This window comes from Phragmites australis, chromosome 24 (genome assembly GCF_958298935.1).
Source record: "Phragmites australis chromosome 24, lpPhrAust1.1, whole genome shotgun sequence".
Taxonomy (NCBI): domain Eukaryota; kingdom Viridiplantae; phylum Streptophyta; class Magnoliopsida; order Poales; family Poaceae; genus Phragmites; species Phragmites australis.
This window is the reverse complement of record NC_084944.1, coordinates 2786027-2800830: the sequence shown is the minus strand read 5'-3', so window position 1 is coordinate 2800830 and position 14804 is coordinate 2786027. Positions and strand designations below refer to the sequence as shown.

At 39.6% G+C, this 14804-nt stretch overlaps 1 protein-coding gene across 11 annotated transcripts in view; it reads right to left on the bottom strand.

Moving 5' to 3' along the window:
- LOC133907028 (protein HASTY 1-like) overlaps positions 1–14804 on the bottom strand; it is a 35302-nt gene extending 20498 nt beyond the window's left edge. For 8 of the 11 annotated variants that reach the window (XR_009907894.1, XR_009907893.1, XR_009907896.1 and 5 more), the window contains exons 1-19: positions 14607–14804; positions 14375–14511; positions 14139–14276; positions 12727–12867; positions 12547–12627; positions 12394–12463; positions 10842–10915; positions 10092–10255; positions 9937–10008; positions 9649–9865; positions 9207–9305; positions 8587–8661; positions 7226–7311; positions 6890–7151; positions 6627–6778; positions 4401–4889; positions 4005–4287; positions 3668–3778; positions 3493–3573 (exon numbers count right to left, since the gene is read on the bottom strand). Coding sequence is in view for 1 of the 11 variants with exons in the window: in XM_062349005.1 (XP_062204989.1) it covers positions 3493–3573; positions 3668–3778; positions 4005–4287; positions 4401–4889; positions 6627–6778; positions 6890–7151; positions 7226–7311; positions 8587–8661; positions 9207–9305; positions 9649–9865; positions 9937–10008; positions 10092–10255; positions 10842–10915; positions 12394–12463; positions 12547–12627; positions 12727–12867; positions 14139–14276; positions 14375–14488 (2709 nt within the window). In the remaining 10 variants the exon portion in view is untranslated. The remainder of the gene's footprint in view (positions 1–3492; positions 3574–3667; positions 3779–4004; positions 4288–4400; positions 4890–6626; positions 6779–6889; positions 7152–7225; positions 7312–8586; positions 8662–9206; positions 9306–9648; positions 9866–9936; positions 10009–10091; positions 10256–10841; positions 10916–12393; positions 12464–12546; positions 12628–12726; positions 12868–14138; positions 14277–14374; positions 14512–14606) is intronic. The other 3 variants (XR_009907895.1, XR_009907897.1, XR_009907898.1) reach the window with 3 other exon arrangements.

Below are 14804 nucleotides of genomic sequence, written 5' to 3'. Positions count from 1 at the left end.
TTATTTGGTTGGTTATGCACAACCGATGCTGGACCGCCGATCGCCTTGCTCGACGAGGCTTACCACATCCGGTAATGTGCCCTCATTGTGATCAAGAGGAGGAGACGATCAATCACCTGCTCACCTCGTGTGTCTTTGCGAGACAATTTTGGTTCATCCTCCTCCATCGGTTTGGGCTCCATAGCTTGGCCCCGTCGCCCACTGATTTCTCCTTTGATGAATGGTGGTGCAAGGGCACTGAAGTGGTCAATGGAAAGGTGCAGCAGGGCCTAAATTCTCTTATCATCCTTGGGGCATGGAACATCTGGAAGCACAGAAATCGTTGTTTTTTCGATGGTGCTGCCCCTAATCTGGAGAGTGTTTTGTTAATCGTTAAGGATGAGATGCACCTTTGGAGTTTGGCGGGGGCTCAGGGGCTTACTTTCTTGACAGCACTATTTTCCGGAGGCTAGATTAAGGTTTTTCTTTTCTTTGTGTGGGTGTGTCCTGTGTGTGTGTTTGGGTGTGTGTGTGTGTTTTGTACTCAGGGTTTCTACCCTTTTCCCTTCTTCTTTAAATTCAATGATACGCAGTTCTCCTGCGTGTTCGAGAAAAAAAAAAAAAAAAATATTTCGAATGTATGCAACTTTCAGTTTTCACACATGTTATGCAGAAAACCTATACATAAAATTTTAATGCAAAAGTGAACTTTGATTAGTTTACTTTCAAAATTTGTGAAAGAGTGGATTGAACATTAAGTAAATATGTCACTCAACCATTAAAGACTCTTACTTTGCAGTGCTTAAAGAGAAAAAAATGTCCTTATAGCATGTTATTGCAGTATGCAGGTATTGGGCAATAATAAACTAGTTCGAACGTCATCCTAACAAAACAAAGAACATATCTAAAACTTACACAACACAAGCAAGTTTGATCCATGCCAGGGTTTGGAAGCCACACAAAACTTCTAAGTAAATAGGGTTTGGAAACTGCATTAACATCTGGGTGTATGCTTAACACATAAACAGACGACCCACATGGCAACTCCACCGCGGCTACACACAACCAAACTCTCATGTCCCCCATGGCACCTCCATACCCTGTAGTCAAGTCCAGCATCATTGATTCCGCTGGCAGACTATCCGAGGCACTATGCCTCCATCGAAGTACTTGTTAGGAATAGTAACTTGTATTCAATGAAGTACTTGTTAGGAATAGTAACTTGTATTCAATGGTAGCTTATAGGGGCAATATATATAATACATGAGGGAAACCCTAGACTAGAAGATTACCATAATACCCTTGGGTATTATACCCTTAACACCACCACCGCCCCTTAAATGCAAGGTGTATGCAATAGCGTTGCATTTGAAAGAGGTGGCACTAAGTAATAAACTTAAACTAACACATCAAAAAAAACTATCTCTTCAAAGCCGTCTTAGAGTGGCGCCTTGGTAATCGTGTCGAATCAAGCCGAAGAAGTGCAATACTAAGCACACGAGTAGAATCGTGATGATGACAACAAAGAATGCTCTTGATCAAGAATCGCAACAAAACGACGATTAGTAGCAAGACAACAAAAGAAGTTGTCCCTTAAGCTACGAAAAAACCTAGATGTCACAGTTGCATCAATAACGACGGGAAAGGATTAGCTAAACAAAGATATAATTTAGCTAACCACGAAACAAATCGACGAATGGACGAAAGAATATGTGGACTCGCACAGCATAGACGAATTCAAAGAGAAACCGAAACTTGGGTGGACGCAGCGGAATTGCAAAGACTCTAATACGAGACTAAGACACTAGCAGACAACAATGAAAAAACAAAGTCTAAAGCTAGATGCAAGAGCACCCAACAAAAGGACTCGTAGTACCAAATCACAGCCTAGCATAGCAACAGCACTACCCAACGACTAGGACAACACTAGCGGCAGCAAAGCAAAAGCTAGCAAGTAGCGACATGCAGCACACCAGCAGGACTAAGCTCATAAACCATCGATTAGATAAGCCCAACACGTGCAGCAAAATAGAATAGCAGCCCACAATAGGAGGTAGCACAACAACATCCTCTCCATCCTGTTCTACACTAGCTACCTCGTGCACTACCAAATCAGCGACATTAGTAGCAGCGACACTTTCTTCCCTTGTGCCCTCCTTGCCGTCAACCTCGGAATCCGTAGCGGGTACATCAGAATCAATACCGGTGACAGCACGGTCGCTCCCACTGTCTGCCAGAGCGTTTGCCCCAACCTGCTCTCCATTGGCAACCTCCTGCTGCAGATCCACACATCTCAGGGCAGATCTAGTCCTCGTTCACCGCTAGGGAGTTCAAGCAGCGGCGGGGGAAGGGGCGGCGCAGGAGGCAGAGCAGCCCGAGGGAGAGCGGACTGGTGCGGCGCGAGTCGCACCGGCGTGGAACGAGGCCTGGAATGGGAGGCAGAGGAGCCAGCGGTGTGACAGCTGGATCCGGCGCGGAGGCGGAGCAGCTTGGTGCGGCAGACGGGCGAGCGGGCAGTCGAGATAGTGCTCGGACGGGCGCACGCTCAGGCGGGGAGGACGGCGTCCTAATCCAGCCATGCTCGGAGCGCAGGTAGGCGGTGGCCTGCTAGGAGGTGGGGGGGTGTCCTGGGATCGGGAACAAAGGCGGAGGGGAAAGAGGAGTCGGCTCGGAGGGAAGATAAGCCGATGGTGGAAATAGATCTAGATTTTTTTTACGAGTTACTGTGTCTCAGGGAAAATCTAGCTCTAATACCATGTTATGAATAGCAACTTGTATTTAGTGGTAGCCCATAGGGACAATATATAGAGTACATGAGTAAAACTCTAGACTAAGATTACCATAATATTATACCCTTAACATTACTTTGGTGCAACTTCTTCGTCAACGACCTAGGCCTTGATAAAATTCAAGTATCCAACCCTTCAAGGCCAAGGCTTGTTGTTGTTGTCATCAGGAGAATTACATGCCAGCATCAAAACAAGCCCACTTCATATGCACGTAGACAAAATCCCCTCTAAAACCAGGGTTGGAGGATATTTCTTAGAAATTTTAGGAGGTAGAATACCATATTTTATAGTAGTTCATTTGATTAGATGGCTGTCATACACAGTTTAGGGGGCAGCCTGAAATTTTTCCAAGAAACAATCTGGTGCATCAGCTGCATGAGACATCCACCTACCCATTATCTAATCCTAAGGACCATTACAGGAAACTTTTCTGACTTACAAGGCTACATACTCGTCACTATATATAGGGTGCAGGAAACCTCTTTCCTAATCCATCAAAGTCGCTATTCCTAAGAATAGGTGCTCAAAGCTCCTACATCACTAATACTTCTTTAGGAAAAAAGTTCAATAATAAAATAGTTGCTTCTATCTCGTTTAAAAGGTCCAAAGTATTGAGTAGCAAGAAGTATCAGTTTTCCCATTATGACTGCAACTCACTTGTGCAGTTCTTCACTTGATAGATTCAATTTTTGGGTGGTAAAGAACAAATCATTAAATCATTTACCTTCAGGCTATCACCAAATACATCCACTTCGTGTAACATGGCAGTATAAGTAGGAAGATAACCGATGAACTCTTCTTCAATCTGATTGGAACAAAAAAAAATTATATAAGGAAGAAAAAACTTCATACGAAGTTAATATATCAGATATATCCAGAGGGGGGGGGGGGTTAAGTACCTCCCAAATCCACACAATTTCTTCAAATTCATCAATAGATGCATTTTTATACCGAGCCACCGTTTTTTGCATTGACAACCATTTGTCAAATATTTCTTCCCCTACTAATCCCTGAAACAAACACATGCTCAAGTTCAAGAGTTCCTCTTCGCCTTTAAAAAAGGTTAAAAACTAACTGATGTCAAATAGGGGAGCTGTTAATATCGCAGTATGCCAATGGTTACCCTCCTACAGCATCGTTTCAGAAAGGACTGAATTCACATATATCAAGACAAATATCCAATAACGGCAAGTCCTAAAATGGAGAGAGTACAAGAAAGTCATATTAATGAAATACCTGATTTTGAAAACAGCAGTATGCATCTCGACAAAGATCAGTAAGAACTTCACTGTTATTGTCTGAAATCTTCTCGAGGGCTAAGCATTGGATAACATTTCGAATTATATCATCTTTAACAACAGATATAACTTCGTCATTGTGCATCACATTAGCAAATTGGATCAAACTACGACAAAATGGCACAGCCCTGATCCTTGCTACACCATCCGTCCAATGGCCAAAAATGTAAGTGGTTAACCTTAATATTGAATGATTAAGGCCATCATGGTATAGAAGATACCTACAGGTGAAATAACATCTTTGATTTTGTTCTTCTAAAATACAATAACATAAATAAAAAAAGCAACTCAAATTATAGAATCAAAGTAGTAAGCTACAGTTGATCCATATTACCTAACAAGGGAGCTTGAAAAAGCCAAATCCACAGATGTTGCTGCTGTGCGGATAATACGTTGGTATTCATGTGCTGTCCTGCCATTTAATTCTGGCAAAGCCATTGCAGCAAGCAAATCAGATGCTTCACGAGTCAACTTGAAAAGAAGATCCTTTCCTAATTTCTCAACCTCTTCTTTTGAGACAGAAGTATCACCAAAATTATCAGGAACCTGCACCATGTCATGGTACAAGAGATAGCACCACGAGCGATGCAGTGTATAGTCAAAGTAGTGAAACACCGGCTGTAGAAGCATATCTATCCACTTTGTCCAAAGTTCAGAAGGACAATTTTTCACCAATGGAACAATGGTATACTTGATAAGCCAAGTCAGATGACGAAACTCCATTGATTCAAGATCCTTCATTAAGGCGCCACAAACAAATGTGCTATCCAACAAATTATGAAGTGCCCCCTCAAGATATGAACACTTACCTATGACCTTGTACCTACAGAATGTAATTAATCAACATACATATAAACACAAAGAATTAGAAAGTAATTACAAATATCATAGACAAGTAAAGTACCCCCATTACCCTAAACTTCCTAGAAGCTTTCCTCAGAAATTGAAAGCACATCAGCACCCACCATTTTAGCAAAATACTAGGATGAAATCCAATAGAAAATTTAAGAATAAGCTATAGATAGGAATCAGCATCAACACACCAATCATTTCTCATTACATCTCAAAACAAGTGTTGCAGCTTTCACTCATCCCTCCAATGAACTTCATCAATGGGTAACATCTTAAATCAAAATTATTGGTAACACAACAATCATTTCTCATTACATCACGAAACAAGTGTTACAGCTATTTCTCATTACATCACGAAACAAGTGTTACAGCTTGAACTCATTCCTCCAATGATCTTCATAAATGGATAACATTTTTAAATGGCAAAATTATTGGCAAACATATTGTGCAGTATGTGACTATGCTTTTAAGCGTGAGATGATTTCACTAAATCATTACCAGAAAAGTTCACAATTGAGAAAAATATTAACATTGATTAAATATTTTTTGGAGCTACCTACAGAAAACACGCAACATACGAAAGCAAATACAGGAACAAGACCAATTGGGAGAGAGCTCTAGAATTTGGATGATTGACAGAGTTACAATGTTTTTTCTTCTACGTATTATATTCAGTAATCTATAGAAAATAAGACAGATCTTTATAAGAAACACAAATGAAATATTTTCACCTAAATACCTACAGATATATCCAGTGCTCCACTGGGGACAGTAGCTCTGCCATCCAAGGAGAGAGATGCCACATTGGTGGGGACAGTAGTTTCAAAGAAGGATAGGCTCATGAGGCCACGGTAGCTACAACTAATTTTTGTGAGGACTTGGGCCCAACATGGAGCTATCCATTACAACTGCATTGGAGAGAGACATAGTTCCTTCCCCCACAAAATTTGGTCTAACCTGGAACTACTATGCATTGGAGTTGGAGGTGCCGATGCAATTTAGGTTTTAAGGATCCATTCTTAAGCTACTAAACATTGGGAGTGGGGGTTTTGGATAATAATTTCAACTAATGTGGCATGCTATCAGTGTTCGCCTAAACGCGTTTAGACAAGCGTTTAGATGCTAAACGGCGGGTTTGCGTGCAGTTTAGGGCCTAAACGCTGAATTAAACGCTAGACGCGTTTAGACGGTCAAAAACGGTTTACGAGCTGAACACGTTTAAACGGCTGCGCACGTGTCTAGGTGACCGTTTCGTCAATGGCGAGCGGCAGCAGGGCGCAACTGAGCAAAAAATTGGTTTGGTAAATTAATTTTGGACTGAAATCGTAGTGTCTTACTGATATTTGCCATAGTCTTTTGTAGGCAATTCAAATTGTTATGATAATTATTGGATTGATTGGAGAACACAATAGAAGATTGAATGAAGTAATGAAGCTGCATTTCAGCCTCTATAAGGTATGCCACGAATCTCACATTCTCACTTGGAAAATGTCTAGCACATAGCCATTTTGTTGCATATTTTTGCTGCTACAGTACATAACGTTTAAATCGTCTGGGCGGTCGTTTAAACCGTTTAGACGCTAGACTGCGGGTGACCGACTAGATTGCGTTTAGCGTCTAGGAAAACACTGCATGCTATCTACCTTGAATGTATGATTTGAAGCTACTTTGCATTAAGATACTCTAAATACTACAAGCAGCAACATACCCAGTTTTGCGGATATTTTGTAGCCACACTCTTATATCGTTTTCTAGATCAGAAGAATCCACAGAGCACATAATAAATTTAGCTCCTTCAAGTTCTTCTGATATGATAGAAACAACTTCATCCGTCCAGAGTGAATGTACATATTGAAGCAGCTGGAAAAAAACACAGTTGTAATAAACATGAAACAGCTAGAAATAACAAAATTCTTCTAGTATGCCTTCATAGTCTCAATTTAATAAAACATAGATGTGTAGGCCTTTTACCTTTAAGAGTTGGGGAAGTATCAATGGCAGAAGAGTTATCAAACTTGAATAGTTTGACTTCCCCTTTTGGCCTATTCCATTAGATTTTTCTGACATGCACTTTTTGAGCTCTTCCTTAAAATATACAGCAACATTATGGACAGACGTCCTGAACTGAGAATCACAAAAATAATGCAATAGGTTTGTCTCCCACTCTGGTTGACTCCAGATTTTTGACAGAGGAAGAAGTATACAAGAAAGCAATTCTGTGTCGTTTTGAATTCTGTAACAAAATATAAAGGTAAGCAAAAACTTAGAAACAAGCAGTGAAGCATATATGATCTTACTGTCAAGTACCGTGGACAGGACACTACAAAAGTGAAAGCTTCAGAGAGAATTTTATGCTCTTCAACGAGGAGACTACCCGCTTCTTCATTAATATCCTGGACAATAAGAATAACACATTAGAAAAGGAATAGCTATATGGATATTACTATGAACTAGTACATTGCTCATGGGCTGCAGTGGATCTCAAATAAGTGATTAGGAATCCCCAAATATAGCGTACTCCATCGCATACATAATTCACACCAGATTAAACAACTACGTGCATATTGTATACATATAAGTACACGACACAGTCATTCACAAAAGACACTGCAAATAATACACAAATATCTACATAGGTTCAACCGCAGAAGATCAGGGATGGTAGAACCAACCATCACCACCACCAACTCCTTTGTATATGAGTAATGATGTGCAGATTGACACTCAAATATATCTGCCAGCTTAAACACTAAAAGGAGCAAATTGCATCACAGGTTCTCAAGATTGCATAATGCATATATGTTTCCTTAGGTCTATGAACTTTGGAACTCAACACTTAAATTTCTAAATCCTTGTTCAAAGAAAGGTCCCTACACTTGCATAAGTGATTTATACATGCGGTTAGGTCCAAACAAACCAAGATGTTTGGAACTTATTGCACAATAAGTCTTTAATACATGGATGATCCAGTTTTGTCAACCATTAAATAGTTTCAGCAGAGCAGTACATGTCACATAAATACTGTAAAGATCTAATGCATGCACATAATTAACAGCATAACCATCATTCAGCTCAGATGAACTGGATAAGTTGCATTGTGTTTCTTTTGGAATTTGTACTATTAATCATAGTTATTAGACCTGGCCGGTCCTCGACCCAAGTCAAGGTCTCGGGTCAGTGGGTCACTGATTGAAACCGGTGGGGTCACCAGTCGAACCACACGTTAGCACTCTCAAATAAGTTTGTGCAATACAATACACAATAAACTAACAAGTTCACTTGGTTCGGTCATGCACGCCACACATTGTCTTCTATTTTCACAATGTTCTAAGCAGGAGCTGGTCATTTGGTTCATATATACCATTTCACTCTGAAACCAGTTCGTTCAAGACAGGTTTCTCCAGTTCAAAACGGGTATTGCAGTTGCAAGACCGGTACAAGGATGAGACCCGGCCTGGCCAAGGCCTCGGATTTGGTTTTTGTGGTCAAATTGCCGGACCAGGCCTAGCCTGACAAGCAGGATATTAATTGGGAAGTTTAAGCTGTAATTATTCAAAACATCGTAAATATAATGTGGAATTCTGTTAAAATAATGAAAAAAACATCCTCATGTGAAGTCACAACCACAACACATGGAATGCAAATTATGCAACAATGATTCGGCTTACCGGTTTTCTTGGACCAACATACTCATTAAACTCCTTCGAATAGCCGGCAATGCAAGCAGAGACACCACTATCATCCTGACACGACCATAAATAAAAGTTAGCTGAACTCATTTTTTGAAAATGCTTGAAATAGTCAAATATGTTGAGCTCCATGGGACTCCAGCAGATACATATCAAAATTAGATTGAAATAATGTAATCTGCAAACAAAATATGAGACTACCCAACTTAGCCACCAGAAATCATCATCCGCTTGTGCACAAACTATTATGTCACATTTTCTACACGATATAGCTTTTGCAGAAAAATAAACAGTGACAAACTATTATCATTATTGTTTTCTCATCATCTTTTTAGTTGGATCTTGTGGATTTCATCTTTAGCCTACCCCAACTTGCTTGGGACAAAGGCTTTGTTGTTGTTGTTGTTGTAGTACAATCAATTTATGAGCTCTGAATAATTCGAACAGAAACCATCATCCACTAACCCGCGAACTACTATGTCACATTTACTACACAATATATAGCTTTTGAGAAAATAAACTTTGACATTCAATTTTTTATTTCTGAATATTCAACCGGGCATGGATCGCTCATCTAATCAGAAAATTGAGAACCTTACCTTCATGATTGATGGACAAGAAATCTTATCAACAACTTGAGATACGTGAACTTGTGATGAGCATGCGAGCAGTCTACCACTGTGAGATTTTGAAGGATCCTGTTCAAAATTGATGGTCAATGCTAACTTAGTAGTGGCTAAAATAAATGTACTTGGTATGAACTGATCCATATTACTCCCTCCAACCAAGTAGACAAGGCGTATTTTACTTTGTCCTGGTCTTCAAAATTAGGTTTTCACCATTGTTCTCTCACATAATATATTTTTTACAGCTACAAAACCAGTGTAGCGTGAAAGAATTTCTAAATATGAATCTAGTTGTATAATCTCTATACTCTAAACATCCTTAGAATTTGACTATGTGTTGCTCAATCTTTTTTTTTTGTGGGGGGCTCATATATAATATATTACTTCTGACAGAACAAAAGCATCCAAAATTCACCTGACATGTTGCAGGAACTGATTCCAGCAGTTCAATGAGTTTATCCACAGTTTTGGCATGTACTGTATGATATCCCAAAGAAGGGCACGAAGCTTTCAAACAATGCAGCTCTGGTTCAATAAACTTCAAAGAATCATCTGAAATGTTCGCCAATATAGGGAACACATTGCTCACTGCAACATCATATTCTGCAACTGCAATTCCAACAGGTCTTTTGCTGGGGAAATGCAAAAAAGGAAGCACGTTAGAGAAGGCAGAAGCACATAGAAGACACCAAGTAAAACGTACCTCAGACATATAGATTTAAAGAACTGCAATGCGTGGGTGCGGAAAATATTGCTACAGAGTAGTGATCCACATCTGTCAAACAAGGTCTCGTGCTTAGTATTAAGATGAAAAACATCAAAAAGTAGTTCAGGTTTTAACAAGTTTCAGTAACTAACCTCTTAATTAAACCATATTTTGCCAGATCGGTCACAGGTGCCCACTCCGTATAAGCATGAGCAGCATCTAAGGCAGCTTTCACGGTACATTCATGTTGATTAGCTACCTCCATGTCTTGGTTTGACTGTTCACTAAAAGCAGCTCGAGTATGTTTATCAAGCAACTGAAATGGGACATCAAATCATCAGTTCACAATAAGAATCAAATATACAGTACATGTCACCCTACAGTCTGTGCTCTAGTAGAACGCCAGTATATTTTTTGGGCCACCTCCATGCCACCATTAAAAATTATTTCGCAAGGCAATTCTAATATTACATTTATAACTACAGTGCTAGTTAGGTAGAGCCAAAGTAATTTCAACATGATCATGCAATTTGTTCTACTTATTAACATGAACCAAAATTAAATGAATCAAGAGTTCACCATGACATAAATAAGCTCTAGTTTGTTATGTTTACCTTACTTTATACAAATAACTAATATGGCATGACATAATGACAAACCCAACTTTATAACCTGAAGGAGCTAAAATGTACAGTTATAAGATAGGAATTTTAACTAAACGTTGTAGATCTGCCAAATAATTAATGGAAATTATTCTAGGCTGACAATAAGCTGAAAAAACACATGGAACAACACTTTAGCAAAATTACAGGGCGACAAATACTAAGTTTTCTCAAAAAATCAATATACATTCAAAGATAACTCTGAAAAAGAGAGTGATAAATCAGTAATTAAGAACTTACAGAACAAAGGAGTGGCAAAATTTGTGGAAGAAATTCACCTAGACCATGTACAAGCATTTCACCTCGATCACCTGCTGATTAATGAGAGAAATTTAGTTTGGTACTTAAAACAAGAGTGAAGTACACAGTAGGTCACTGAACTTGTGTGGTTGTCACTTGTATACATAAATTGATAGCTACATTTCTAGATATTTAAACTTGTATGAGTGGGTCAGTACTGATTGAAAATTGATTGTAGTTAGAGATATGACATGCTACTCTAACCCAATATGAATCACTAACTTTCATGTGAATAAACAGGGAATTGAATTTGAAGAAAGTTTTCAAGGGTCACGGGACAAAGTTTACAAGCTTACCAATCAACTCATTGGGCAAGTATGTGGTCAACCCGCAGCACGAATGGGGTTAATGTTTCATGTCATCACAAATTGCTAAGTTGGCTGTGTTTGGATGTTCCTTGATTGGATACATGCCACACCAAAGGTTAACACTCTCCAAAATGTCACTCGAAATATTGTAATTATTCTAATGCCACTCAAAAGAAGTGCAATGACATAATAATATTTGGCTTTTTGCCCCACCTATGTTGCCATTTTTGCCCCTGATCCATTCTTCTTTCCTCTCCTGTTTTTCCCACCTCACCGACCACAGCGCCACCCTAGGCCATTGTCCATGACATTTGCGCTCTGAGCACCTTTTACAAGTTCGCTGCAACCAAAAGTCCATCTTGTCGACACGAAACTCATGTTCCCGTCAAACACTAACACCTTGAAGATCTTGGGCTCACCGGAGAAAATTCGATACATCCATCCATGGCTGCCCGAGAGTTAGGAAAGTGTGGTAACAAGAAGCTTAGGAAGCAAAACTGGGGAGATAGGGCAATTAAATTGCAACCGGGTCCATTCAATAGAAAAGTACAACTCAATTTGATTCATGTATTCGTTAGGTAGAAAAAACTGTTTTGGATTCATACCCTGCTAATACATACATACAAATTGGAAGAAATTAAGAAGAAACAAAACAGAAGTAGCAACCCCAAGCGTTGAATATCCTGAGCTCACCGCATTGACCAGGTCCACCACTGGTTACCATGGCGAGCTTGGAACAAAAACAAGAGGAAGGACAAAGAAAATTGATCATTGCGTACTATAGGGGCATGAGCTGCTTGCCAAGGACTCCATCTTGTCCTTGAGCTCGGTCCAGCCACATACTGCTCGTGTAGGAAGAAGGGGGGAGAAGAGAGCAGCATACAGGGGCAAAACCATCAAACAATGTATGGATCTACATTGGAAATGGCTAAAAAGGGCTCAAAGTGGCAACAATAGCATTGCATCTCTTTTGAGTAGCATTAGAACAATTACATTCTTTAGGGTGGCATTTTGAGAGTGTCAACCTTTAGAGTGGCATATACTGAATTTTCCCTAAATATAAAGAGGCCAAAAAATGCAGTGCACAAGTTCATCTATCCGAGTGACACAACTGTGCAAGTTATTACAGTACACTTTACTTTTAAAACAACCATAGAAAACAAAATGAAAATAAGGTATATTACCTTCGATGTGTGCATTACGGGTAATTCCAACATTTGAAATTGATCTTAGAATGAAGCAAACTAACTCATCCTAAAAAATTATACAGCAAAACAGAAGTTACTAAATCCATCTCTGCGCTAAATGAACTGGCACTTAACAGTGCGGAAAGTTACCTCACATGCACCTTCTTCAAACAGAGATACCAAGCGCAGAATTAAATCACGCAGCAAAGAAACCCCATGGCTCCAAGCTATCTGCAACATGACATCATGATGAAAAAATCAACAGTGGAGAATCTGTACATACATATTATATTAAAAGAAAATTCAAACAATAATTAAGTTAAACAGTACCTCTGCCACTAAAGTAGCAGCTGCTCTCTTCGAAGCCAATTTGGTAGAAGGTTCAGGCAACTTTTCTGCTAACTTAAGAATATCCACACAATTACCGCACTCTGAGATGCTAATTTCTTTCCACCTAAATCTCAATAAGTGCTGCAAATACAACAACAAAATCTACTTAGTAAATGCGTCAAATGAATGCCATTATCGTATGCACAAAGTACATGAATGTAAGAATATTGCAAAAACGACAAGGCAGCCATATTATGTGTGACATAGATTATGATAAAGTGAGAAGGTTAAATTTAGTACAGCAGTCTAGTATATCATGAGAAATTGAGATGGGAAGAGAGATAAAAGGAAGTTAGAAAAAAGATTTAATTTAGGATCACAGATAGAACTACAGACGCTATGCTGATCCTACAAGTCAAATGAAAAGGCGGATCTAGCAATGATACATGGAACTGGACAATGTGCCTACAGAGAGCATTACAACCCTAATCATCATAAATTATCAATGTACATGGGAGGGCATTCAGTTTGTTTGGCATATTCGTCCAGGTTAATTTCAGTTGTTTTTATGAAATTCACTTTACATACACTCAAAGCTAAATATATGAAACAAATCCTAGAAATATGATCTAACAAACAGTAATTGCATATGTTCAAGTTTCTATGACTTCAGCTTTGCAAAACTACATGTCGCATTCATATAGTGAAATAACATCCGATGACTTCCTTAGGAGAAGTAATTTACAATGTTGGTAATCATGGCATACTAATACAGTATCAAGATGATGATTATAATTAAAGAATTTAAGTACAGATTACAGAAGCGAAGAAAAATATTAACAACGTATCACGCTCCCAGTGTAAAATTAAAAAATCACATATCTGAATGATGCTGGGAACAAGCAACAGAACTAAAATGTACAATGGTACTGGCGCACTGCGCCTTGCCTTATACTCATTGTCCATTTGACCAGATGTTGAAAACCATCAGCCAAACTTTCAGTTGGCAGCAAAACTAGATAACTAAGCTAATACAACCTTAACAAAGTTGAATACGCATAGCGGAATAACATTAGAACTTCTATGAGACCAAGTCGCCAATCACAGACCATCACAGCTACTAAATTTGTTTGGTGAATTTGGATCTGTAAGAGTATATGTTTCAGCAGAGGCACGAAAATAAATTAAGATACATCATTATTCCCCTGCTGGATCCATGAAGATAGTAAGAGGAGATATACCCACAATCCTACAGGACTACACGAGGCTATTGCCTATCATGATCTAATATAATACTACTTACATGTTTGGCGCATAATATTTAAGAAAGCATAAGCACCCTATATCATATTCAAGTGATAATTCATCTCAAAAGGAATATTCGAGTTATAATTAAGAAGCATAAGCATCACATATTGAATAGCAATGTAGCAGATAGTAACTAGAAGTATCTCCAAGCCATGCCGCCGAATCTCAGAGGGGTGTTCCTCGCAGACCAACTTGAGTGACACCCTCATCAAGGTGTCCACGTACCCTCCATCCTCCTTCATCTGCGGCAATTCAAAGCATTCCACATTGATCATATACCACCAAAAGATTACACACTTCTGTCATGGAAAACTGGGGGGGATTCTGGAAGCCTGTGTACCGCGAGGCTTTCCACCGTGGCATGCATCCTGCTGCTTTTCCCCATGGTGGAGTTCTCGTCCTCAATGTCTTGCGTCCTGGGGCTTTCCTCCGTGGAGTCGCCGTCATCCTCCATGAATAGAAGGCCGAACCGGGAGGCTACCGACATGGAGGCAGGGGCGGATCTACCACCATCAGAAACGCAGTCTCCCTCGATCATCAAGAAGGGGCACAGAAGGGGAGCGCTGACATACCGTTGCGATGTGTCACGAACCCCACTCCAATGGCAAAGGAATCACTCGACTGATCAACACCAAATCACTCCAACCGAAGTTATACTGAGAGGTTGAGGTCCAAATACAATAATAGAGATACAATCAGAGGAAGGAGAAGCTCTACGGGACCGGGAAGAAGAGGGCAGCAGAGAGGAGAAGGGGTTTTGGGAAGGGAGA